Source organism: Adiantum capillus-veneris, chromosome 2 (assembly GCF_014529385.1).
Source record: "Adiantum capillus-veneris isolate H3 chromosome 2, ASM1452938v2, whole genome shotgun sequence".
NCBI lineage: Eukaryota > Viridiplantae > Streptophyta > Polypodiopsida > Polypodiales > Pteridaceae > Adiantum > Adiantum capillus-veneris.
Genome location: NC_140932.1, coordinates 143,288,573 through 143,310,391, shown reverse-complemented (window position 1 = coordinate 143,310,391; position 21,819 = coordinate 143,288,573). Strand labels below are relative to the sequence as shown.

Here is a 21,819-nt window from a genome sequence, read left to right as displayed (position 1 = left end):
CAAACGAAGTTTGCCAATGCTCGGTGTAATGGCAACATCCCATCCGGGTGCCAGTCGAACTACCTCCGCCAGTGGCGTCAGTCTGTCGGGCGCAGTTCCAAATCGAGCCGCCAATTCCAAGTGAAAAGAAGTTGGCCTTGGCTCCTTCAAAAGAGCTTCTACATCCTTCACTTTGCCCCAAAAAAAAACGGCAAAGTTTGTACTTTCATTCATTTGATTCGATGCAAGTCCCACGCCATGTGGTACCAGTTCTGCTTTTCTATCTGCCTTTTCTGCCACATTCCTCAGCTGCTCTCGAACTCTCAGACCTGTCGTCGTCTTTATCATTCTGTTCTTTCTGTGCCTTATCAGGGCACTTTGCGGAAATATGTCCATGTTTCCCGCATCCAAAGCACTTCCCCTCTCTGATGAAGCGAGCTCTCTCCTCAGGAGTAAGCTTGGGTCGTGCATCCTTTTTTTTTCTCTGGGTTGCTCTTTTTCATTCTACTTTCATTCCCAGAAGTCTGTTTGGCTCGTTGTGTCATGGCCTCATCTGTGGGGTAGGTCAGACTGCCAGAGTGAATGGCAAAGCCCCGCTTCGCATGACTCATCAACTCCTGAATAGAAGCTGACTTCTGTTCCAAGCAGTGATCTCGGATCTTTGTAGGTAGACCCAAGGTAAACTGCTCAATCTGTTCTCTGAATGAGATCTTCTTGAATGAAGAGGCGGGTAAAAAAGAGCTCCAGAATCTTTCACAATAAGAATTCACTGTATCGCTCTTGGTCATCCGGAGATGGTTCCAAGCAGCTCGTATATCTCGCTCAAACTCTTGAGTCAACCAAGAAGAAATAAAAAGCCTCTTGAATTTCAGCCATGTAACCGGCACAGTCTTGCTTAATAGAAGCGTGGACCACCAAGTACGAGCATTCCCCTCAGAGTAAGAGGCAGCTCTCCGAATCTTGGAGTGCTCTGAATAGCGTCCTCCCGCGAAAGCGATGTCAAACTGCTGTATAAGAGACAAAGCCTTCGAAGCATCTGAGTATCCTGAAAAGTATCAAACTTGATCGAGTGGCCACCTTCCTTAAACTCTCGGACTTTCTTGCTGTTATCTTCGAGAAAGTCATACTGGTTGGCTTTGTAAAAATTCTTCTTGTTCGCATAAAACTTTCCGTCATCGGAATCTGAGCTGTCTGTAGACGAGTCCTCAGTAGAACTGTCAGTCTCTGGGCGAGATGTAGCCTTCTTTGCCTTTTTCTTGCCCGTTCCGAAGCTTTGTGTCTTGCTTCGCTTTTTGCTTTTTTCCTGTCTTCTTCGCTCTAATCCGAGGAGCTAGAAGAACTGTCAGAAGAAGAAGAAGAAGAACTGGGTACTCCTTCAAATCGAACACGCTTCTTCCGTTTCTTTGCTTTGTCGAATGTCGACTGACGACCCAAATATCCCGGGAAGTCAGTACCTTTGTTCTGCTTTTTGCCGTGCTTTTTGCCGTGCTTTTTGTCTTTCTTTTGCACGTCGAAAAGCTGAGCAATCCGTGCATCAACCACGTTCTCCAGTTCCTTCTCCGTATATTTCTTGGAGGTAGAAGGTTTCTTGAGAGCGGGTTTCGGGAGTGGTGTTGTGGTTCTCTGCCACTCCATCTGTACCTCTTTCAAAGAGGTCTGGTTCATATATTTTACCATCTTCGGGTCCTTGGCAAAATTGAGCATCATCTTTGTTGCATCGCCAATCAATTGACGACGCTCCATCTCTGTTTGCTCCGCCTGAGTAGGCCGAGGCGGGCCATACTCTCTGTCTGAATCTTCGTTGTGATCCCAGCCCGCATCTCCAGATGCAGAGGGAGTCGACTGATCATTGCCTGAAGCCATAGGTGCCGCGGAAAAAAATTCGGGGATCGGATTTCCCGTAGAAGAGAAATCGGCCGTGCTCTGATACCACTGTAACAAACTTGGACACTCCAAGTTAAGAATCAACCGCGACAGCACCAAATAACCACTTCAAAACAATTCACAGATCACAATAGATTTGCACTGGCCCGGCGGAGTTCCGTGCCTAGAGATATTGGCCCCAAAGACTGGCGCCCCTTTCGGTATTTCTTTTTGTATTAATCAATCATCAAAGTACAAGAGAGCGGTTAGGGTTTCACTCTCAGACTCTGCGTCCAGATGCTCTGAGAAGTGAGGCCCTCACCACTAATTTAAAGGTTACAAGGGATGCCCAAAAGCAGAGCCCCAAAAGCTTTTAAAATCAAAAGCATCAGTTCTCTCTCTCTCTTAGAGAGTCTTTTCTCTTTTTTTTTTATTAAAAAAAAAAGCAAAAGCAAAATTCGCGTCGCTCATCATTTTCCAAAAAAATAAAAAAAATAAAAAAAATTAATAATCCGCCTCCGCGATTTCCGGAATTTAGGGTTTTTGGCAAAAATTAGGGTTTGCAGGAATTTTAGGGTTTCTGGCAGAAATTAGGGTTTCTGCTGTCCGCCACGTCATCACTTTGTGACAGCTTTCCTTGGAAAACACTTAAAAATATTTCGCTTTTTAGAAAAAGCTTCTTAGAACCCATCTTTATTCTTGTGCTTACGTCTTTACGGGTATTCCTTTTTCCAGTTCGGATTTCTTGCCACACCAATGGAATATCCGTTTCCTAGTCTCTCCAATCGAACTAACGGTACAACCCCTTCGTGATGCTTAATGTCACCCATCATATGACACATCAGAGTTGTCCGGTCCTTATGGCTTTTAATAATTCTAGTAAATCTACAATTCCTAACCTTACAGTTTAAGTGCACACAATTAAGTATCCTAATTTCAATAAATAAAAATTACTCAAAAAATAAAGAAAATAGTCCATTTAGCCACAATTTTTAAAATCGAAAGTCGTTATCAAATACTCATACAATCCAAAGGACGTCCTGAACGCTGGTTTTTTTATACATCTCTAGGAACGATATTGATCTAATGATAGCCACTTTTCAGGTCGATTCTTCTGAAACATGTAGATCCCTGTAGCCTGTCCCGTATATCATCGATCCTGGTAATTGGAAACATGTTCTTGATGGTGATTTTGTCAGGAGCCTTCTAGTCAATGCGCATTCTTCTCCAAGATCAATCTTTCAACACTAGCGAACAGTAAGGTGATGTATTGAGTTGAATGGGACCCTTCTTCAAAAGTTCTTTGGCTTTGCTAACTCTGTAAGGTGGCGAGTTTGGTGGCGTACTGTTGGGAATCAAATCAATGGTGTGATCTTCAGGATGCTGAGGAGGTAACTCTCTTGATAAGCTGTCACGAGGACGTGGCAACTGCTAACTTTAGTTGTTGGTTTCTTTCCAATGGGTTTTGTTTTATTTTTGAGACCCTCTTTTTGAAGTAGCAAACGGTCAGACATTATATGGCCAATGTGAACTGTAGTTTCACTCGCAGACGGGAAGTGGTCGACACTGGAATTCGTATAGTAAGAGGATGTCTAGGCTCAAAGCAAGATCATATAGGTCCCCCGTCGCACTTAGCAAGTTGGTGGATACTAGGAAGTGAACTCAATAAAGGCCTAAAGTCAAGGTGTGACTACCAATAGAAAGTATTCGACAGTTGGGCCACATTGCACTTTTGGATGCGGTCCCAATGAGGATAGATGGTCAGATGACCACTAGGAGCCCAACGGAATCATTTCCTAAAATTAGGGAACTGCTATTTTGGGCCGTAAAATGTGTTTGCGTCATTACCTCCGGTATGACCAAGGGAACATTTTACAACTCTGCCGCGAAGTCAACTGGGCGACCAGTTGGGAGATTTTTAGGTGGCAAACCCGAAACGGGAAAATGCTTGTAAATGCGCCAAGTCGCAGAATTTCAAGAACTTGCCCCTTCCAGAAAAGTTGGCGCTGAATTTTTAAGCTGGGAAGAGCCTCACTTTGCTTTCTGCCACAGGTTAAGAGCTATGGAGTGCTTCCTTTCCCTCTATGTATAGTGTGGTGCCAGGAGTGATCCCTTGCACGCTACACACTGCTCTCTCTCCCCCTTACGTGCATTTATGTGATGCCCCACAAGAGGGCTTTTCATTTGACTGATGTACAGTTGTGTGGGTTCATACGCGATTGCCGAGGCAAGAGCCTCTTGCACAGGTACTGGGTTAGCTGGTGGCTAATCCCCCTCAGGTACAGGTGAATTTGGAGAGGTTTCACGTGAGAAATCTCGTCCGATTCAAAGGGCAAGTAGCCCTACAGGTGCGGGAGCTCGAGGTCTTGCTACAGATGCGACCGGTACACAAAACGGAGCCCAAAACAGGGAATTACAGCCTGCTGTGTATTTTTGTAGGTTTAGGGTTTCGGCCCTAATACCCCCAGGAGGTTCGGGGACGCGAGGGGACCGTTGTAGAGGTAATCTGGCGCATTTTCAGGGCAGAAAACAGAGAATTCAGGGCGCTGCAGATTCTCACCAGGTTTTGCAAAGTGTCCGTATGCGTTGGGAAAGTCATCTATTGCGTGGGGATATTGACTGTGAAGCGTCCTAGTACAGTTACGTTGCCGAAATCGGGCCAGAACAGGTGTTTCTCAACCTAGATTATGCGGGGCAGCTCGTAGGAGATCACAGGTGTCATTCCCTCTGTCTAAAGAATAAAGAAATACCGAAAGGGGCGCCAATTTTGGGGCCTATAGGTTGTCGGCGTCTACTCGGGGCATTCTAGCTTCCGAGCCGTGTGTGTATTCAAGTGTTAATTCCCGTCGAAGGTTCTTTTTGCAAAGTGCTCTGAGTGTGTGTCTAGAGTAAAGAATTTCGGGTGAAAGCCAACGCCTACCGCCCCACGGGCCGGTTTTAAGGTTCTGTTGCCGGGACATCAATCAAGAGTGAGCCTCGGTTGTTTTGGGTAAAGCCACAGAGTGCAGGAACGCGGGATTACACTATGGCGACAAAGGGAAGGGCATTATGGAAGAGGGTTCCTCGTCGAAGGACAGGCAAGAGATCCCTATGGTTGTCGAGATTGGCGAGAGCTCACGGCCACGTCAGTCTGTACCTCTTGTCAATGTGAATGTCCCTCCACTAGTACAGGGCTTTATGACTGGGCAACTTAAGGATGATGCGTTCAGGACTCAGTTAGTTGCCGCGGTAAATGTCTTTTCGAAGGTGGTGCAGAATCCAAGGTTTATGGAGTTCTTGCAAGCGCCACCAGTGCAACAGCAAAATAGGCAACCTACACCGCGTACGGAGCTTGTTGAGGCTCAAGCCCAAGTACTTCATGCATTTTGTTGTTCAAACAAATCATCAGACCTTGCGGTACTTCTTGACACAGTCAACGTTATCCGAAAAGCATATGCGATGGGCAAACATTCTTTCATGTTCCACTTCCAGATTATGCATGTGGTAGGCAACAAGATTGTTGTGGCTGATGCGTTATCAAGGAAGCCACAACTTTCAGCTATGTCAATTCCTTATCGTCATGAGCTAGATGACATGAAGGAACAGTATGCTACTGATGAAGAGTTTGCAAGGATCTTTGAACACTTGCAAGAGGGGCAATACACGAGCACTACCTCCTCAGAGATGGTTTTATGATGATGCATGGCAGACTTAGTGTCACTAGGCCATTGCAACATAAGGTCATGGAAGAGAGTCATGTCCCACCGTATGCAGGGCATCGTGGTATTGATGCGACAGTTAAAGCGCTAGAGACATTCTTCTATTGGCCTACCTTCGAGGAGAGGTGTGGATGCCTTTGTGCGAGCATGCATAGTTTGCCAAAAGGTCAAGTTTGACTGGCAAAAGGCACCAGGGCTGTTACAACCACTGCCGATTCCGGATAAGCCATGGGAAAGCATTGCTATGGACTTTATCTTTGATCTTCCAAGAACGCCAACAAGGAATGATGGTATATGGACCATTATCTGCAGGTTCAGCAAGCAGGCCCATTTTATCCTTGTCAGGAAGAAGATAAAATCTGATCAGATGGCACGCTTGTTCATGTACAATGTGTTTAAGTACCATGGTATGCCACAATCGATTATCAGTGATCGTGATCCTCGCATGACCAATTTGTTCTGGAGAGGATTGTTTAAGAACATGGGCACTACGCTCGAGTTCTCGTCTTCGTTTCATCCACAAACTGATGGACAGTCAGAAGAGGCTGTCTTAGATCTATTGAAATGCTATGTGTCAGATAATAAGGGCAAGTGGGAACAGTATTTGCCTATGCTTGAATATGCGTACAACAATACAGTGTATTCGTCTATTGGCAAAGCACCTTTTGAGATTGTTGAAGGCGGCAAAAAAGTTCCTCCCATTTTGCATACAAAGGACAAGATCTTTGAGGCAGATCGATATGTTGAGAACATGGATGAAATGTACAAGAAAATTAAAGTTGCCTTGGAGAAGACTCAGGCAAAACAGAAAAAGGCTGTTGATTGTCACCGTCGTGAATTGCTGTTATTACCTGGTGATTGGGTTCTGTTAAGGTTCAAAAAGGCAAGGTTAAAGAAATTGAAGGGCAAGGAACGGTCGTTTCCTAAGCTCAGTATGCGTTACTATGGCCTTTTCAAGTGCTTGACAAGATCAGCGATGTGGCTTACAGGCTGAAATTGCCTGATGCGTGGAAGATTCTTAATGCGTTTCACGTGAGTCTTCTAAGACCCTTCGTGGGTGATGTGCCAAAAGATATGCTAGATGAGGATCAGCTCGAAGTTGAAGAACTTCATGGGATCCTGGTACCTGAGCAAGTTTTGGCACATAAGGACAGAAAAGTTAAAGGACAAGTTGCAAGACGCTATTTGGTGAAGTTCAAGAACTATCCGCCTATGGATGCAAAGTGGATGGAAGAGTATGAACTGTCAGAGTCACCAAATGTATTGCAGCTTTACCTTGAAGCCTTTGGGTTACTGTCACGTGACATATCCAACCCTATGTGTCCGTGGACAAGCTATAGCATGATCAGGGTTCAGTCAATCCAGTCAGTCTAGATTAAAGTGATCTAGCACTTTTGTGAGTCTATTCGTAGACCGTGCATGCCCAGTCACTTAGTGTAGATGCATATCCTGTGGTTGCACACAGCATGATCATCAGTATTCCCACCAGAATCCATCAGATTCCATCAGGGGAATTTTCCAGTGCATTTAGCCTATTTTACCTATTTTTGGCATTTTTCACTTATTAATTTAAGTGACTTTCCAACAAAAGTAGGTAGGGCAATTTTGCTAAGTTTGTATATAAGCAAACTAGAGCTAGCACTAAATGGCAGAAGAGGCAAGAGGAGCCAAGCTCAGCAGGCAACTTCTCATCAAGACCTTGGCGGTTTTCCCCACCAAGCAAGAAGAAACAGAACCTCTCTTAGCGTTTTTGACAAAAGCATCACAGCCTGGCGTTTTGCATCATCACATCATCCCCAGAACCCCCAGCATACCTAGCGTTTGCATCAACAAGGAATCGCCAACAGAAAACATCAGCCTAGCGTTTTTGGTCCAACTTCAGCCTCTAGCGTTTTTGGTCCCAGATTCAGCCTTTGTAGTTTCAGCAATGCAGCGTTTTTCATCATCGAAGAGTAGGAGATTCAGCCCATAAAGAAGTAGCAGATTCAGCCCGGAAAGACCATCAGTTTTCAGCCTTAAGGAGCCTCAGTTTTCAGCCCTAAACCTGCAGATTTTCAGCGTCAAAGACCCACAGAAAACAGCCCCCAAATCCGCGTTTTTGGACTAGTCGCAGATTTCAACCCATAGCGTTTTTGGACAGCAGTAGAAAGATTGCAGATTTCAGCCCTAGTGTCGGTCTCGTCGTCCCCGTCGTCATCGCCGACATAACCTAGACTTGCATCAGTCACATGCATTCCCATTGTACCAGATTGTGCAATCATAAGTAGACCACTCTCGCCGACGAGAGTGGGGCCTTCAGAGGAGGGTTTTACAACGTCTCTGGTGTATCTCTCTTCTCTCTCTATCTCTCAATCTCATACACTTGCACGCACAGTATCCATTCACTTTGTTGTGATCATAGCATTCTCTCATTAAGAACGGAATGCTCTACCTTCCATAAGAAACAAAGGAACCTTGAGCACAGTTCGGAGCACTCATCTTGAGCAAAGCGCAAACATTCATTCCGCTGCACCTAACAGTTACAACCTACTTATGCCCCAACCCAACATGTGCAAAGGAGGGGTAATGATAGAGCTAGCACATCAAATGTACATATGAATTCAGTGTAATAGATGGAAATGACAAAAGTATGAAGGTCTCATTAAGTCATTTGTATCTATGTGTTACGACCTTTCTTGCAGATACATGCGATGATAAAAGAGTGTTAATAGCACAAGATCATCAGTGGTGTGTATTTATGGTATGCAATCGAGGACGTTTGCGATTTCAAGAGGGGGGTATGTCACGAGGACGTGGCAGCTGTTAACTATGTCATGAGGACGTGGAAAACGCTAACTTTTAGTTGTTGGTTTCTTTCCAATGGGTGTTTTATTTTTAAGACCCTCTTGTTGAAGTAGCAAACGGTCGGACATTGTATGGCCAATGTGAACGGTAGTTTCACTCGCAGACGGGAAGTGGTCGGCATTGGAATTCGTATAGTAAGAGGATGTCTAGGCTTAGATCAAGATCATATAGGTCCCCCGGTCGCACTTAGCAAGTTGGTGGATACTAGGAAGTGAACTCAATAAAGGCCTAAAGTCAAGGTGTGACTACCAACAGAAAGTATCCGACAGTTGGGCCACATTGCACTTTTGGATGCGGTCCCAATGAGAATAGATGGTTAGATGACCACTGGGAGCCCAACGGAATCATTTCCTAAAATTTAGGGAACTGCTATTTTGGGCCGTGAAATGTGTTCGCGTCATTATCTCCGGTATGTCTAGGGGAACATTTTACAACTCTGCCGCGAAGTCAACTGGGCGACCAGTCGGGAGATTTTTAGGCGGCAAACCCGAAACGGGAAAATGCTTGTAAATGCGCCAAGTGGCAGAATTTCATGAACTTGCCCCTTCCAGAAAAGTTGGCGCTGAATTTTTAAGCTGGGAAGAGCCTCACTTTGCTTTCTGCCCCCACAAGTTAAGAGCTATGGAGTGCTTCCTTTCCCTCTATGTACAGTGTGGTGCTAGGAGTGATGCTCTGCACGCTACACTGCTCTCTCTCTCTCTCTCTCTCTCTCTCTCTCTCTCTCTCTCTCTCTCTCTCTCCCTTACATGCAGTTATGTGATGCCCCACAAGAGGGCTTTTCATTTGACTGATGTATAGTTGTGTGGGTTCATGCGCGATTGCCGAGGCAAGAGCCTCTTGCACAGGTACTGGGTTAGCTAGTGGCTAATCCCCCACAGGTACAGGTGAATTTGGAGAGGTTTCACATGAGAAATCTCGTCCGATTCAAAGGGCAAGTAGCCCTACAGGTGCGGGAGCTCGAGGTCTTGCTACAGATGCGACGGGCACGCAAAACGGAGCCCAAAACAGGGAATTACAGCCTGCTGTGTATTTTTACAGGTTTAGGGTTTCGGCCCTAAACGGACCCTAATACCCCCAGGAGGTTCGGGACGCGAGGGGACCGTTGTAGAGGTAATCTTGCGCTTTTTTGGGGCAGAAAACAGAGAATTCAGCGTGCTGCAGATTCTCGCCAAGTTTTGCAAAGTGTCCATATGTGTCGGGAAAGTCATCTATTGCGTGGGGATACTGACTATGAAGCGTCCTAGTACAGTTACGTTGCCGAAATCGGGCCATAACAGGTGTTTCTCAGCCTGGATTATGCGGGGTAGCTCATAGGAGATCACAGGTTTTATTCCCTCTGTCAAAGAATAAAGAAATACTGAAAGGGGCGCCAATTTTGGGGCCTACAGGTTGTCGGCGTCTGCTCGGGGCATTCTAGCTTCCGAGCCGTGTGTGTATTCAAGTGTTAATTCCCGTCGAAGCTTCTCTTTGCAAAGTGCTCTGTGTGTGTGTTTAAAGTAAAGAATTTCGGGTGAAAGCCAACGCCTACCGCCCCACGGGCCAGTTTCATAAGCCTTTACGGAAACAATATTGCCGAATAGCACAACAAAACCACTCAATCTGGTCCCTCAAGATAATCTTCCAAAACAAGGACACTAGCCAGGAAGTAGTATCCCAAAACCTATGGCAATAGTCATCCAACATGTCTTTGTTAGTCATCCTCAGATAATGTCAAGTCGTGATGACATCTTCTTCGTATTCGTTTGATATCCGAGTTGGGGTGAAAAGTTTCTTCAATTTTACCCAGATCGTAGGTGCGTCTCTACGTAACAACAAAGTAGACCACCATGTTTGTGCATTTCCATTCAAGTAAGATGCCACCCTTCGCAGTTCTGTGAACCAACCTCCTGAGAAGGTGACATCAAACTGTTGTATAAACTCAAGGGCTCGACAAGTGTCCTGGTAGCCTGAAAACGTCTCAAACTTGACGGCCTAACCCTCTTCCGTGAACTCCTTGGTCTTCTTGCTTATCTCTTACCTATCTGAAGAGGATGATCCTCTGAACTGCTAGATGGCCTCCCATGCCTTCTATACTTTTTTTTTCCAAAAATCTACTTTCCTTGCTTTTCTTGCTTTTTCTTCGCTTCAACCTCACTAGATCTAGAGGATGACGAACTATCGGAACTCTCTTAAGACAAAGAAAAGTCCAAGTCATCTTTGAAACGAGCATGCTTCTTGGATGTGCTTGCTACCTTGAAAGTCGACTTCCGGCCCAAATAACCGGGGGAATCCACCGATTTCCTCTTCTTCCGAGAGTGCTTCAAGCCTTTCATTATTTGGTTCATCTTCTTGTCAAGAGCTCTGTCCAGCTCTTTCTGCGAGTACAGTTTCCGCTTTTTTGCACTAGTCCGTCCTTTCAGCTTTCTTCTCGATCTGAGCGGAGAATCAATGGCCTCTCGCAATCTTGCGTGAATCTCATCCATCGGGTAAGTCTTCAGATGCTTCACATATTTCGGGTCGTGGGAGTACTTCATCAATCTTTTCACACACGTGTGAACCTCCAATTGACGTTTGTACTCACTCCCCAATGGCAAACTCCCCCCCCCCCCCCCCCGAAAATTTGCTCAATTCTTCATTCTTTTCTTCAGTTCTTCTTGCGTTGGATTTCAACTTTCCTCTTAGTGAGAGGTGTTATCTTTGTCATATTTCTCGGCAAGAACCCATGTGTGCTCTTGGGTTCTTTATGGCTTATGCCCCTTAAGACAGAGCGATGAAGACGGGAGCGCCCCCGATGCGCGATGGATTAAGGGTGGGAGTCGCTAACAAGTCCGAGACAGGGACACGAAGATTCTTTGACAAACAAAATCTTCATTGCTCTGTCAGATTCTCCTCGAGAACCTATGTGCGTTGCAAAAGGGATCGGGTCCTCTGTAGAAGAAGAATCTTTCTGAGCTTTGATACCACTGTTACACGCTTGGACACTCCAAGCAAGAAATCAATAGCAACACACGAATAGAAACTGCAAAATCATTGAACTTTGAGAGAGAGAGAGAGAGAGAGAGAGAGAGAGAGAGAGAGAGAGAGAGAGAGAGAGAGAGAGAGAGAGAGAAGAAGAAGAAGAAGAAGGAGAAGAGTATTTTAACGTCTTAGGAAACTATCCCAAGAGACCTTAAAGATCTATTTGACGAGGAGAGTTGAACTCAAAACCAGTTATTCGAGAGGGAAATCGCATAACCAATCTACCACACTTGAGTGATAGAAAGGTCATACCATTTTCCTCTTTTTATTAGCACATCTACACCACACACCCGAGAAGAGTATTTTAATGTCGTAGAAAACTATCCCAAGAGACCTTAAAGATCTATGAGAGAGAGAGAGAGAGAGAGCACGGCGGAGTTCCGCGCCCAGACGCATTGGCCCCAAAGACAAGCGTCCCTTTTGGTATTTCTTTATTATTGCTCACACCAAAGTACAACTCCCAAGGGTCCTCTGCTCTCAGACTTTGCGTCCAGATGCTGTGCAAAGTGAGGCCCAAGGGCCTCTTATAAACATTACAAGGGATGCCCAAAAGCAGAGCCCCAAAAGCTAGCGCTAAAGCTACCAAGGTATTTTGCGGAAGTTTGTATGGCCTGCCACGTAAGCAGCGTAAAACACGGGCGTCTGTACAGTTGCCACGTTATCAGCCTTTGTGCAAGTTCTTTTTATTCCTTGTGCATCCCTTAGGCCTCATCGGATAGGGTCCCATAAGTTGGTAGGAAGTGAACTTTGAAAATTGGGCCACTCGGCAAGACTTTAAAGTAAAACTTCTTCCACATCTTTCACTAGGGATAAGACCCCTCTCTGTCCGGAGTCCGTCCTTTAGGTCATGCCACGTCATCACTTTGTGACAATCGTCTCGATGAACACTCCCCTCGCAAATAACCATCCAAGTTAGGCCATGAGCTATTCAACGACTCCCTCATCACTCCTCTCGCAAATAACCTAAAAAAGGTTCGGGCCATGAGATATAGAGGCCTTTTACAACCAAACACTCCCAGACCGCAGCCTGCATCGCTAGGAGGTTCAGAGAGTAAATCCTGCTCGGACTTTCTTGTTAATACTCCTCTCGGGAAAGCCCGAGCCATGAGTACCTAATCCTGTCTCAAAACGAGAATCAAGCAATCTCAAATTGGCACCAAGACAAGTTCAAAATAGATAACATCCATTTCAAACTAATTTCCAAACAGTATTTTTCAAACAAAGTTTAAAAAGTATCTAAATACAAAAAATTCATTTAGGGTTTTTTTTCGGATAGTCAAACTTTAAGGACGATTAGTTTGTCTTTCTGCATCAAAGTGATTGTACGGTTCCTGAGCTGGAGTGCCGCATCATTCTTGTCGTGCCAAGGCATGCCTAAGAGAGTGTCGCAATTGCCTAATTGCATGATGTGGAAGTCTGCCTTTCCATGGTATCCTCGGATAGTGATGGGAAGAGCACCAATAAGGGGTACCACGTTTTGAGTCTACCCAATTGCTAACTCGGCTTCAAGTTCTCTAGCTTGTGGATCATAGTCAAAGTCCATTTGCTTTAAGAAGTTAGGATGGATAAAATTTTTGGTGGCTCATGGATCAAAGAAAATAAGTGATTTGAAGCCGTTGATTTTCCCATAGGCTGTGCACAATTCATTAAAACTTTCGAGATAAATGCCATACATTACAGGAACAAGTCCAATTGCAAGTCTAGCTCGCTTAGCCGGAGGTGGTACGGAGGATGTGTCGGCTGTCGGAGCAAGGGCAGGCTTCTGTGGGTCTATTTGTTCGTTGTGGACAATTGTAAAACTTATGCCCTGATTGAAAACATCCAAAGCATCGGCCTTCTTGTAATAAAGTTTCTCATTGTTGTAGCGTCGAGCGAGACCTTTGTGGTTGACTTTCACGAGATTCACGTGGGTTTGTTCGTTGTGGTCAAGGATTCGGAGTGTTTTCTAGGTTTTTTTTGTAGTAAACTCTAGCTTACCCTTCATAAGTTTGTATCCGACCACAGCATGGTCCATAAGTTCTTGCATTGTTGATACTTGTTTAGAGTCCTGTAAAGGTGATGTCAGTCCAATTGTATATTGCTCGCATTGGTCCTCCAAGGGAATCAGCTTGAAGAAAGGCACGAGAAGTTAGATATCAAGGAACCTTTGGTTGTAGTCTTCCATGGTCTCCGTGGCAAGCATTTTCAAGTTTCCCCACTCTGACAAAATTTGGACTTCTATCAGGGAGGTCATATAACTTCGTGCAAAAATAGTCTTGAAAGCATGCCAAGTCGTTGGAGCATGCGGTTGGGTGGCAATTGAACTTCACCACTACATAGCATTATCTTTGAGAAATCCCGCAGCTTGAGAAATCTTTGATTCTTTTGTGTAGTTTCCTGTCACGTGCACATCTAACCCTATGTGCATGTGGACAAGCTACTTCATGAGAAGGGTTCAGTTAGCTTAGGAAGTGTTCTGGCACGTTTGTGAGTCTGTTCGCAAGCCGTGCATGTCCAGGCACTTAAAGTAGTTGCATATCCTCTGGTTGCACACAGCATGATCATCAGCATTACCATCAGAATCCATCATGAGCATTTTACAGTGCACAGAACATATTTTCCCTATTTTAGCCATTTTTCATTTATTATTAATAAGGGACTTTGTTGGGAAACTGGGTAGGGAAAATCTTGCAAGTGACTAAATAAGAAAAGCTAGCACTAGCACTTTCTGGTAGAAGAGAGGCAGCAGGGAACCAAGTTCTAGCAGTGCACCTTCTCAGCAAGAACGGCAGGAGGACTTAGCGTTTTTCAGCCATCAAGATCAGCCTAGCGTTTTCAGCAACTGCAGATCAGCCCCGACGTTTTGCAAGATGTAGATCAGCCTGGCATTAGCAGATTCCCTAGCATTTTTGCAGCAGATATCCCCTCAAGCCTAGCGTTTTTGGAACAGCAAATCAGCCCTAGCGTTTGCAGTTTCTTGGCGACAGAACCCATTTTTGCATCAGCGTTTGCAGTTTTCAGCAAAATCGTACTCCACACAGCAGCCAACAAACCTTGCAAATCTCACCTACCCGCAGCAGATCCTCGCCACACGGTGAGATCAGCCAGCGTTTGCAGATTCAGCCCGCTCTTCGCAGATTTCAGCATCTGCGTTTTCAGCACATCGTCGTTGCGTCGCCGTCTCCGTCTCCGTCGTCGTCATCGACATAGAGTCAAAATTCAGCAGATACAAGATTTGCAGATTTCAGCCACTAGCGTTTTCAGTTTTCAGCCCGTCTCGTTGTCGGCAAGTCCATTGCATTTAGACCTTTGTACGAGGATTGTGCAATCAATAGCATAGACCTCTCTCGCCATAGAGTGGGGCCCTTGAAGGAGGGTTTGACAACATTCTGGTGTCGTATTCTCTTCTCTCTCTATCTGTCAGTCTCAGCACCTTCATTCACAATGTCTACCACTTTGTTTGTGATCATTTGCACTCTCTCACTAAAGGAACGGAAGGCTATCCCTTCCGTAAGTAAAAGGAACCCTTGAACACAGTTCGGAGCACTCATCTTGAGCAAAGTTCAACATTCACTTCCGTTGCACCTTACATTTCCCAAGGCATAGATGTCATCAAATTGTTGGAGGAAGTGTAGGGCTTTCTTCCTATCTTTCACTCCAAAAAAAGTGAAATTTTATTGTAGTCTGGCCATCCTTGAAATCTTTTGGTTGGTTTGGTGCAAATCGTAGATGTGGATAGTAGGGCTATCCATAAGGGTTCAAACCATTGTACTGAGGAGGTGCTGGTGGTGGGGGAGGTAGTGGCAACAAAGTTGACAAACGCCATTGTAACAGACAAGGTCAGACGGCTGTACCATGTTCCTAAAAACTCCCCCAAGTGGAGGCTGAGTAGGTTGTCGGATGAGGCTCTTGTACTTCAAGGTGTCGGAGGAGGTGGTACCACCTAGGGCATCAGAGGGGACAACAAAGGAATTGTTGGAAAGTTTGCAGCATCAAAAGATTTTGCTGAGATTGCCACGAAAGTATGTCGCGGAGCTCGTCAAGAAGAAACTGCAGGTACTCTGTAGAATCTAGAATCGCCATCTTGCTCTGTCTGTTCTTGTGAGGACCAGTATGCTTTCAAAAAAGCACACAATTGGAGCGCTAATACCACTATAACAGGACGGCACCACGTGTCAACGGAAAAGAACAGACTAAACAGACTTTAGATGCTTCAAAACAATTGAACTGAAAGAGAGAGACTTCACACAAGACACGGAGTGACGGAGTTCCAACCAAGAGTGCACTGGCCCCAAACTATGGCGCCCCTTTGGGTTATTCTTTATATTGCTTCAACGAGGTACAACAGTGGCAGCTCTGCTCTGCATCTCCCGTGGGTAGAATGCAAGAGAGTGAGCCCTTGGTGCATATATAAAGGCCATTGGCTATCAAAAGCAATTTACATGAAAAGCATCAACTTAAAAAGCATCTGGTCTCAAAAGCATGCGCCCCATGGGCTGTCCGTATAATGTGCCATGTCAGCACCTGTCTTTGCAATTCGCCGAAGCGTCCGTACGTCTTGCCACGTTAGGACGTATCACGGAAATCCGTATTGCAGGCCACTTCATGAGCTTTTACGTAAGTGGTTTATTCGGGTTGTGTTGTGCTTTACTTTTAGGCCCCATCGGACGGGGTTCCCCTAAGTTTTGGGGGTTAGGATTTTAAATTTGACCCTATTTTAATAATAGGCCACTCGGCGAGAATCTGTAAGTTCGTAAGGACTTTGTCTTCTTGGGCTTCTACTAGGGTTTAGGCCCCTCCGCCGGGATCTGTGGGCTGACTAGGGTTAGCGCTAGGGAATCCTAATCCTTTGGGTCTTCAATGGCTTGACACATCAGCAGTTTGTGACATTCACCACCAAGTATGTCCAAGAACCTTTGATCTTTATGCTAATGGTTATGTTGCCGTCAATGTCATGTGGATGATTACCATGATTCTATAAGTTGCACTTTCCTTTAATGGTAAATTTGGGCTTTTTCTCGATTCATCTCTAGGTATTTAAGAGGTGGTCAAAAGTTAATTGTTTAAGCATTCTTCAAATTGTAGTTTGTGACTCTCTGATTTAGTTAATTCAATTTGAAAGGGCTTTGGGAAAAAACTTTTTCAGGAGCTTTTTGAAGGCTACTATTTCTGTCAAGCCCAACGAGGAGACTATTTTGCACGAGCAAAACCACGAAAAGGGCACCCCACAATATTAAGGTGAGGGTGTTTTAACATTTTTGTGACCCACAATATTGCGTTAAGGTGTAACAGTTTTGTGAGTTGAATGGTGAGCGGAAAGTATGCATAGTCTGGGCACTCGGTCGTAAGTTCAGTAGTGACTTGAAAGTATGCATAGTGCTGGTTGCAGGGGTCGTAAGAATTTCCTAATACCAGATAGATTTGTTCATAAGCAGTAACCTTGTCAACCTTTTTGATACAGAATGCAAAAACTGGCCAAAGAGTTGGATATGGTGATACCAGTGAGCTTTTTTGAAGAAGCAAACAATGCCCATTATAACTCAATTGTAGTAATTGATGCAGATGGGACAGATCTTGGCTTGTATCGTAAATCTCACATACCAGATGGACCTGGTACGAATGAACCTTGATTTTCTTCTTCTTTTCCTTGTCACCCAAAAGCATGCAATACTATGTCTCTTGCTGTTAGGGTATCAGGAAAAGTTTTACTTCAATCCAGGGGACACAGGCTTTAAGGTGCTTTTTTTTTCTTGCATTTACTGTGCTTTATTGAGTAGCAATATATACTGAAAGCTAAACAAAAGTTTTTGCTCCTACACCAGGTTTTCTCCACAAAGTACGCAAAGATTGGTGTAGGTAAGATGTATGAGTTTAATAGTGATGAGAAACACGTGCATACTATGTATAATCATAATTAACCAAAATAAATACATACACATGTTGTGCACAGTACGTGTACATCATAACCCCCCCTCCCCACCCCCAAAACACACACACAGACATACAACGTGCGTTTGTGTGTGTATATTAGATATCTATGTGTATATACATCTGTACTATGTATAAAGGCTTGGGTTGTGGTCTAGATGGGCTCTTGGTCAACAAGCGTTTTGTATTTAATGGTTCCAAAAATGTGCAGCAATCTGCTGGGATCAATGGTTTCCAGAAGCTGCTAGGGCAATGGCACTGATGGGTGCAGAGATACTTCTTTATCCAACTGCCATTGGGTCAGAGCCACAAGATCCAGGCCTTTATTCATGTGAACATTGGAGAAGGGTGATGCAAGGCCATGCTGGCGCCAATGTGGTATACATTCTTTTTGGACTTTTACATTTTATGCAGTGGAAAATTATAAAAATGAAATAAGGAGAGGATCGTCTTATTTGGTTATAATTTTGTCTGCCTCTTTTATGGAAGATGATATAAGAGTTGGACAGAGTTGTTCTGCATTGATAAGTTGTTTGTTCGGTCTTTGGTTATAGAATCTTTTGGAGGCCCATTCAGTGAAAGGTGTGATTCAAAGCGAAATCGGATTTCTTGATATGCCTTTGTGTTTGGATGGGTTTTGTTTTATTTTGTTTTTTCACCCTATTTGGATCAAACTTCAACAGAATGTGACCAATTTTGTTCTCTGCAATTCTGTAAAGACAATTAGTAGTATGTTTATACTGGATAAGCTGATAAATTGCCAGCCAAATTCTTCCCTTTGTCTACAAGTGATTGATTGTTCTTTAGCGTATTCTTGAAGTCTTTCTCCCTCTAGCTATTGCTTTATGGCATGTTTGTTCTAAATTTAATGGTGCTATCATGGTTGTGTGGAGTGTAGGTTCCCTTGATAGCTTCCAACCGTGTAGGTAGAGAAATCATTGAGACAGAGCATGGTCCAAGCGAAATCACTTTCTACGGTTGCTCTTTCATAGCAGGTGAGGTTTAATCAGATATATTCAAGTAGCTCACACTTTTGACCAATGAAAACTGATATTTGAAGGGGAGATGCAATTATGATGCTTTTCAGGGCCAACGGGGGAGCTGGTGGCAACAGCCGATGATAAGTGCGAAGCAGTGCTGGTTGCAAAATTTGACTTGAACAAGATTAGAGAGCAAAGGCATAGCTGGGGAGTATTTAGAGACCGGCGCCCTCACTTGTATTCGGTTCTCCTTACTTCAGATGGTCATGTACCATCATCAAATGGTTATGCTTGTTAAAAGTGTTGTGCTGATTGTATATTTGACCTGCAGGTCAGATTGGATTATCTGCCTTTTGGAACACTTTGTATAGTGTAGTTTTTTGGTGTTACTTATGCCCTTGGCCAACGGGGTCGTAGCTTAGTGCAATTGTTTGTGTGGGTGCACACGGACCTGGGCTTGACTCCCAGCGGCACTGCAAGTTATTCCTCCAAAAATGTTTCCTTTCAGGTTTTCCATTTCACCTCCTAGGACTATTTCCTTGTAACAATCCTGTGTATTTGGAAATTTACCAAATGTAGTGTGTGTGTGTGTGTGTGTGTGTGTGAGAGAGAGAGAAAAACAGAATTTTGGTCTTGGGTTCATTACAAATTTATGAAGAGACATGGTCAATTGTACATTTGTCACATAACCTTAGGAAATATATGCATGCGCTATATGACAAAAATCTAAAAAGGGTAACACAATGTCTCTTGGGACTAGAATAGTGTTGAGGAGCTGGTAACTATGCTTCTTTCTTGTGTTAAAAAGTAAAAAGTGCACAGAGAGAAGGTATAAACCTTTTAAAAGTCTTGGCTTTTTCTTCCAAAGTTAATAAGCTTGGCAGTGTTCTTGGTTGAAAGATTCTTGGTTTTGGTTGGCAGCCAAGATATCAAAGCTATTAGTGCCCATATTGTGCATCCTTTTTTGGAGTCTTCTCGGAGAATGAATTGTTTGCACTATCTAGCCCTTTGCCATCCAATTATATCCGTGTGGTGGTTGGTACTCTATTGTAATGCAGTGTATGATATGATTTAGCTCTCTAAATCTATGGCTAGTTGAAATGAACAAGTCGTTTAGGCCCGATCACTCGATCCCATCGATCGATCGTGCCAAAGATACGTGTGACAATAGAGGAATGGGAAAAATATATAATTTATTTGAACAGATTCTTTTTTTCTTTTGAACCTATGAGATGTGAAAGAAAATAGATGAAATAGAGGGAGAGGAAAACTACTTGTACCATATGTATCCATGTTGATCAAAATTTATTGCCTTTGGGGTAGTGAATGAGGCTAAGGATTCCTCGTATCAGAAAGAAGGCCTCAATGTCAGACGTAAATGAATTGGTGTGGAGGGAAAGAATTTGGCACAATCGGTGCACCAACTGCCAGTTGCAATGTAAGACTTTCGCTAGCTACTTTGAGGATCCCAATGCTCCAATACAATAGGCAAAATTGTGCAATGCATAGTTGGCTAGGAACTACCTGCAGGGCCTTCCCAACCACATCCGCTCCATCCTTTGCCTTGCACACATTGGAGCCATCTTGCTCGTGATCTTTAAGGTGTACATGGTGAGTCGGCGGCCTCAGCAGTGTCGATGCATATATAAAATCACTACAACCCCCTCATTACTAGTTTCCCACAATGTTGTGTGAACCACCTAGCACGAGATGGACCCAGTGTACTACAAGTTGAGGGAACGAGTGTACCATTGTAGTGATTGAAGTAGGGACTATTGTCTTTTGCTCGAGAATGACAATCAAAGCTTCAATATGGGCAAGAAACTATGTGAATTAGTCTTGGGCTCATAGCCATTCAAGTGACATGAAAGGAGAAGGACGAAGAATATGGAGGAGACATTTCATCAGCCATGATTAAAGAGCTAAATTTTTAAAAATATGTACAATTGAATCGATGGACAATTATTAATATTAAAAGCCATTAGATGAACAATGAAACAAATTGAAGGCTACAGCTAGAGTTCATTGATATCTAAGTGAAAACACAAGAATGTGATCATAAACCATTGTCTAATCTTTCATCCTCTAGGAGGTCTGAAGCACCAAAATCGTCTATCTTAATATGATCTTCATCATCAAACTTTATCTTTGCCTCTCGTTGTACATCTTTATCCTCTTCTAGTCCGTCTTCAAGGCAAAGTTATGTCGGCTAAATATTATCTCCCCAAGGGCACTTGTCTCAACCTTAGTATCTTCATCCATATCCTCTCTAGGTTGTATGTTTGGTTCTATGAAACAAGTTTCTCCACTACATCTAGTCCTTCACGTTCTTGTCACTAGCTCAATGGGGCATATCAAAACCATGTTATGATATTTTCATTTAGAAATTTTTCAACACCCATTGCTTCTTTTGGTTTTATATGTTCTGCATCTACCCCAAATTAGTGGAGAAATTTGCCAAAGATTACCAATAAATTTCCACTAAAGTATGTCGAGGGCTTCAAGGGTCCCACAAAGTCAAGTTCCCACTTTCAAATGGGCCGAGTGGCAAAATGGTTGATGTCTCATTCGAACTCTCGAACCCATCTACCCAAGTCATTGGCAAGGATCACAAAAGCGGTCAATGTCTCATTCAGACTCTCAGACCGCCTACCCAAGACATTGGTAAGGCTTCATGGAGCTATTTAAACAATGAATAGAAGTTGGAGGTTTGTTAGGCTCTCCTCATCTTAGATCCCATGTTGGATCTAGGAAAAAAAACCAACTAATCATAGTGTTTTGGAAAAATAGTGTGTCTCTTTGATTAGATAGCACCATCATGGAACTCACGATGAGGTCACTCTTGTTTTTGCACAAAATTCTATTGAGACCACCACTACCAACCCTTAACTATTCCACATCAAAGATAAAGGTCTCAAAATTCTTAAAACTAATATTGGATATGGCCAAAGCATTCAAGCTATCCAATCTATGTGTTGTTGTCACTCGTATGACTTCGGCTAATTTGGACAAAGTCGATTAAGGTGTGAGCTTTGTTGTGCCTTTTGTGTGTGTGAAGATCCTCTACTTATGTGGAAGCTTATCTGAAAAATTTGTCTAGACCATCTCTAAACCATGTGTTTGGTTTACATGATAAGCTTAGTTAACAGTCTTAGTTGGCTAATAAGCCTAGCCCATATCTACCATGTTACCTTACTTGTGATGTCATTCACTATGTGTGCTAGATACTTAGCTTAGAGCTATACATTGAGCTTATGTACACAATTTTAAATAAGCTAATGAAGTAGAGTTTATTGTTTCAAGGTTATTTCTCTTTTTAATTGAGTGATTTGCGTGTAATTAGTCTCTCTCTAATATCTTTAATTATGATCCTACTATGAATGGTACACTGGCTTATCCACTATAGCCACTTATACCAACAAGTGGTATCAAAGTTTTACAAGGACTAGCATTTTCTAGCTCTAGTGGGTCCTAATCTCTATGTTAGATTAAGTGTGATGCCTAGACTTCTTTGCTAGTCGGTCACTTTCTTTCTCTTTAGTGTAATATTC

General features: G+C 43.7%; 1 protein-coding gene across 4 annotated transcripts in view; it reads left to right on the top strand.

Annotated features, from left to right (window-relative positions):
* NLP1 (nitrilase-like protein 1) overlaps positions 1-18,943 on the top strand; it is a 52,570-nt gene extending 33,627 nt beyond the window's left edge. For 3 of the 4 annotated variants that reach the window (XM_086490864.1, XM_086490856.1, XM_086490871.1), the window contains 7 exons: positions 16,483-16,598; positions 16,822-16,973; positions 17,050-17,096; positions 17,183-17,216; positions 17,500-17,666; positions 18,187-18,283; positions 18,376-18,943. In XM_086490864.1, the coding sequence (XP_086346990.1) occupies positions 16,483-16,598; positions 16,822-16,973; positions 17,050-17,096; positions 17,183-17,216; positions 17,500-17,666; positions 18,187-18,283; positions 18,376-18,566 (804 nt within the window). In that variant the 3' untranslated portion in view covers positions 18,567-18,943. The remainder of the gene's footprint in view (positions 1-16,482; positions 16,599-16,821; positions 16,974-17,049; positions 17,097-17,182; positions 17,217-17,499; positions 17,667-18,186; positions 18,284-18,375) is intronic. The other variant, XM_086490848.1, reaches the window with a different exon arrangement.
* Positions 18,944-21,819: the final 2,876 nt, after the last annotated feature.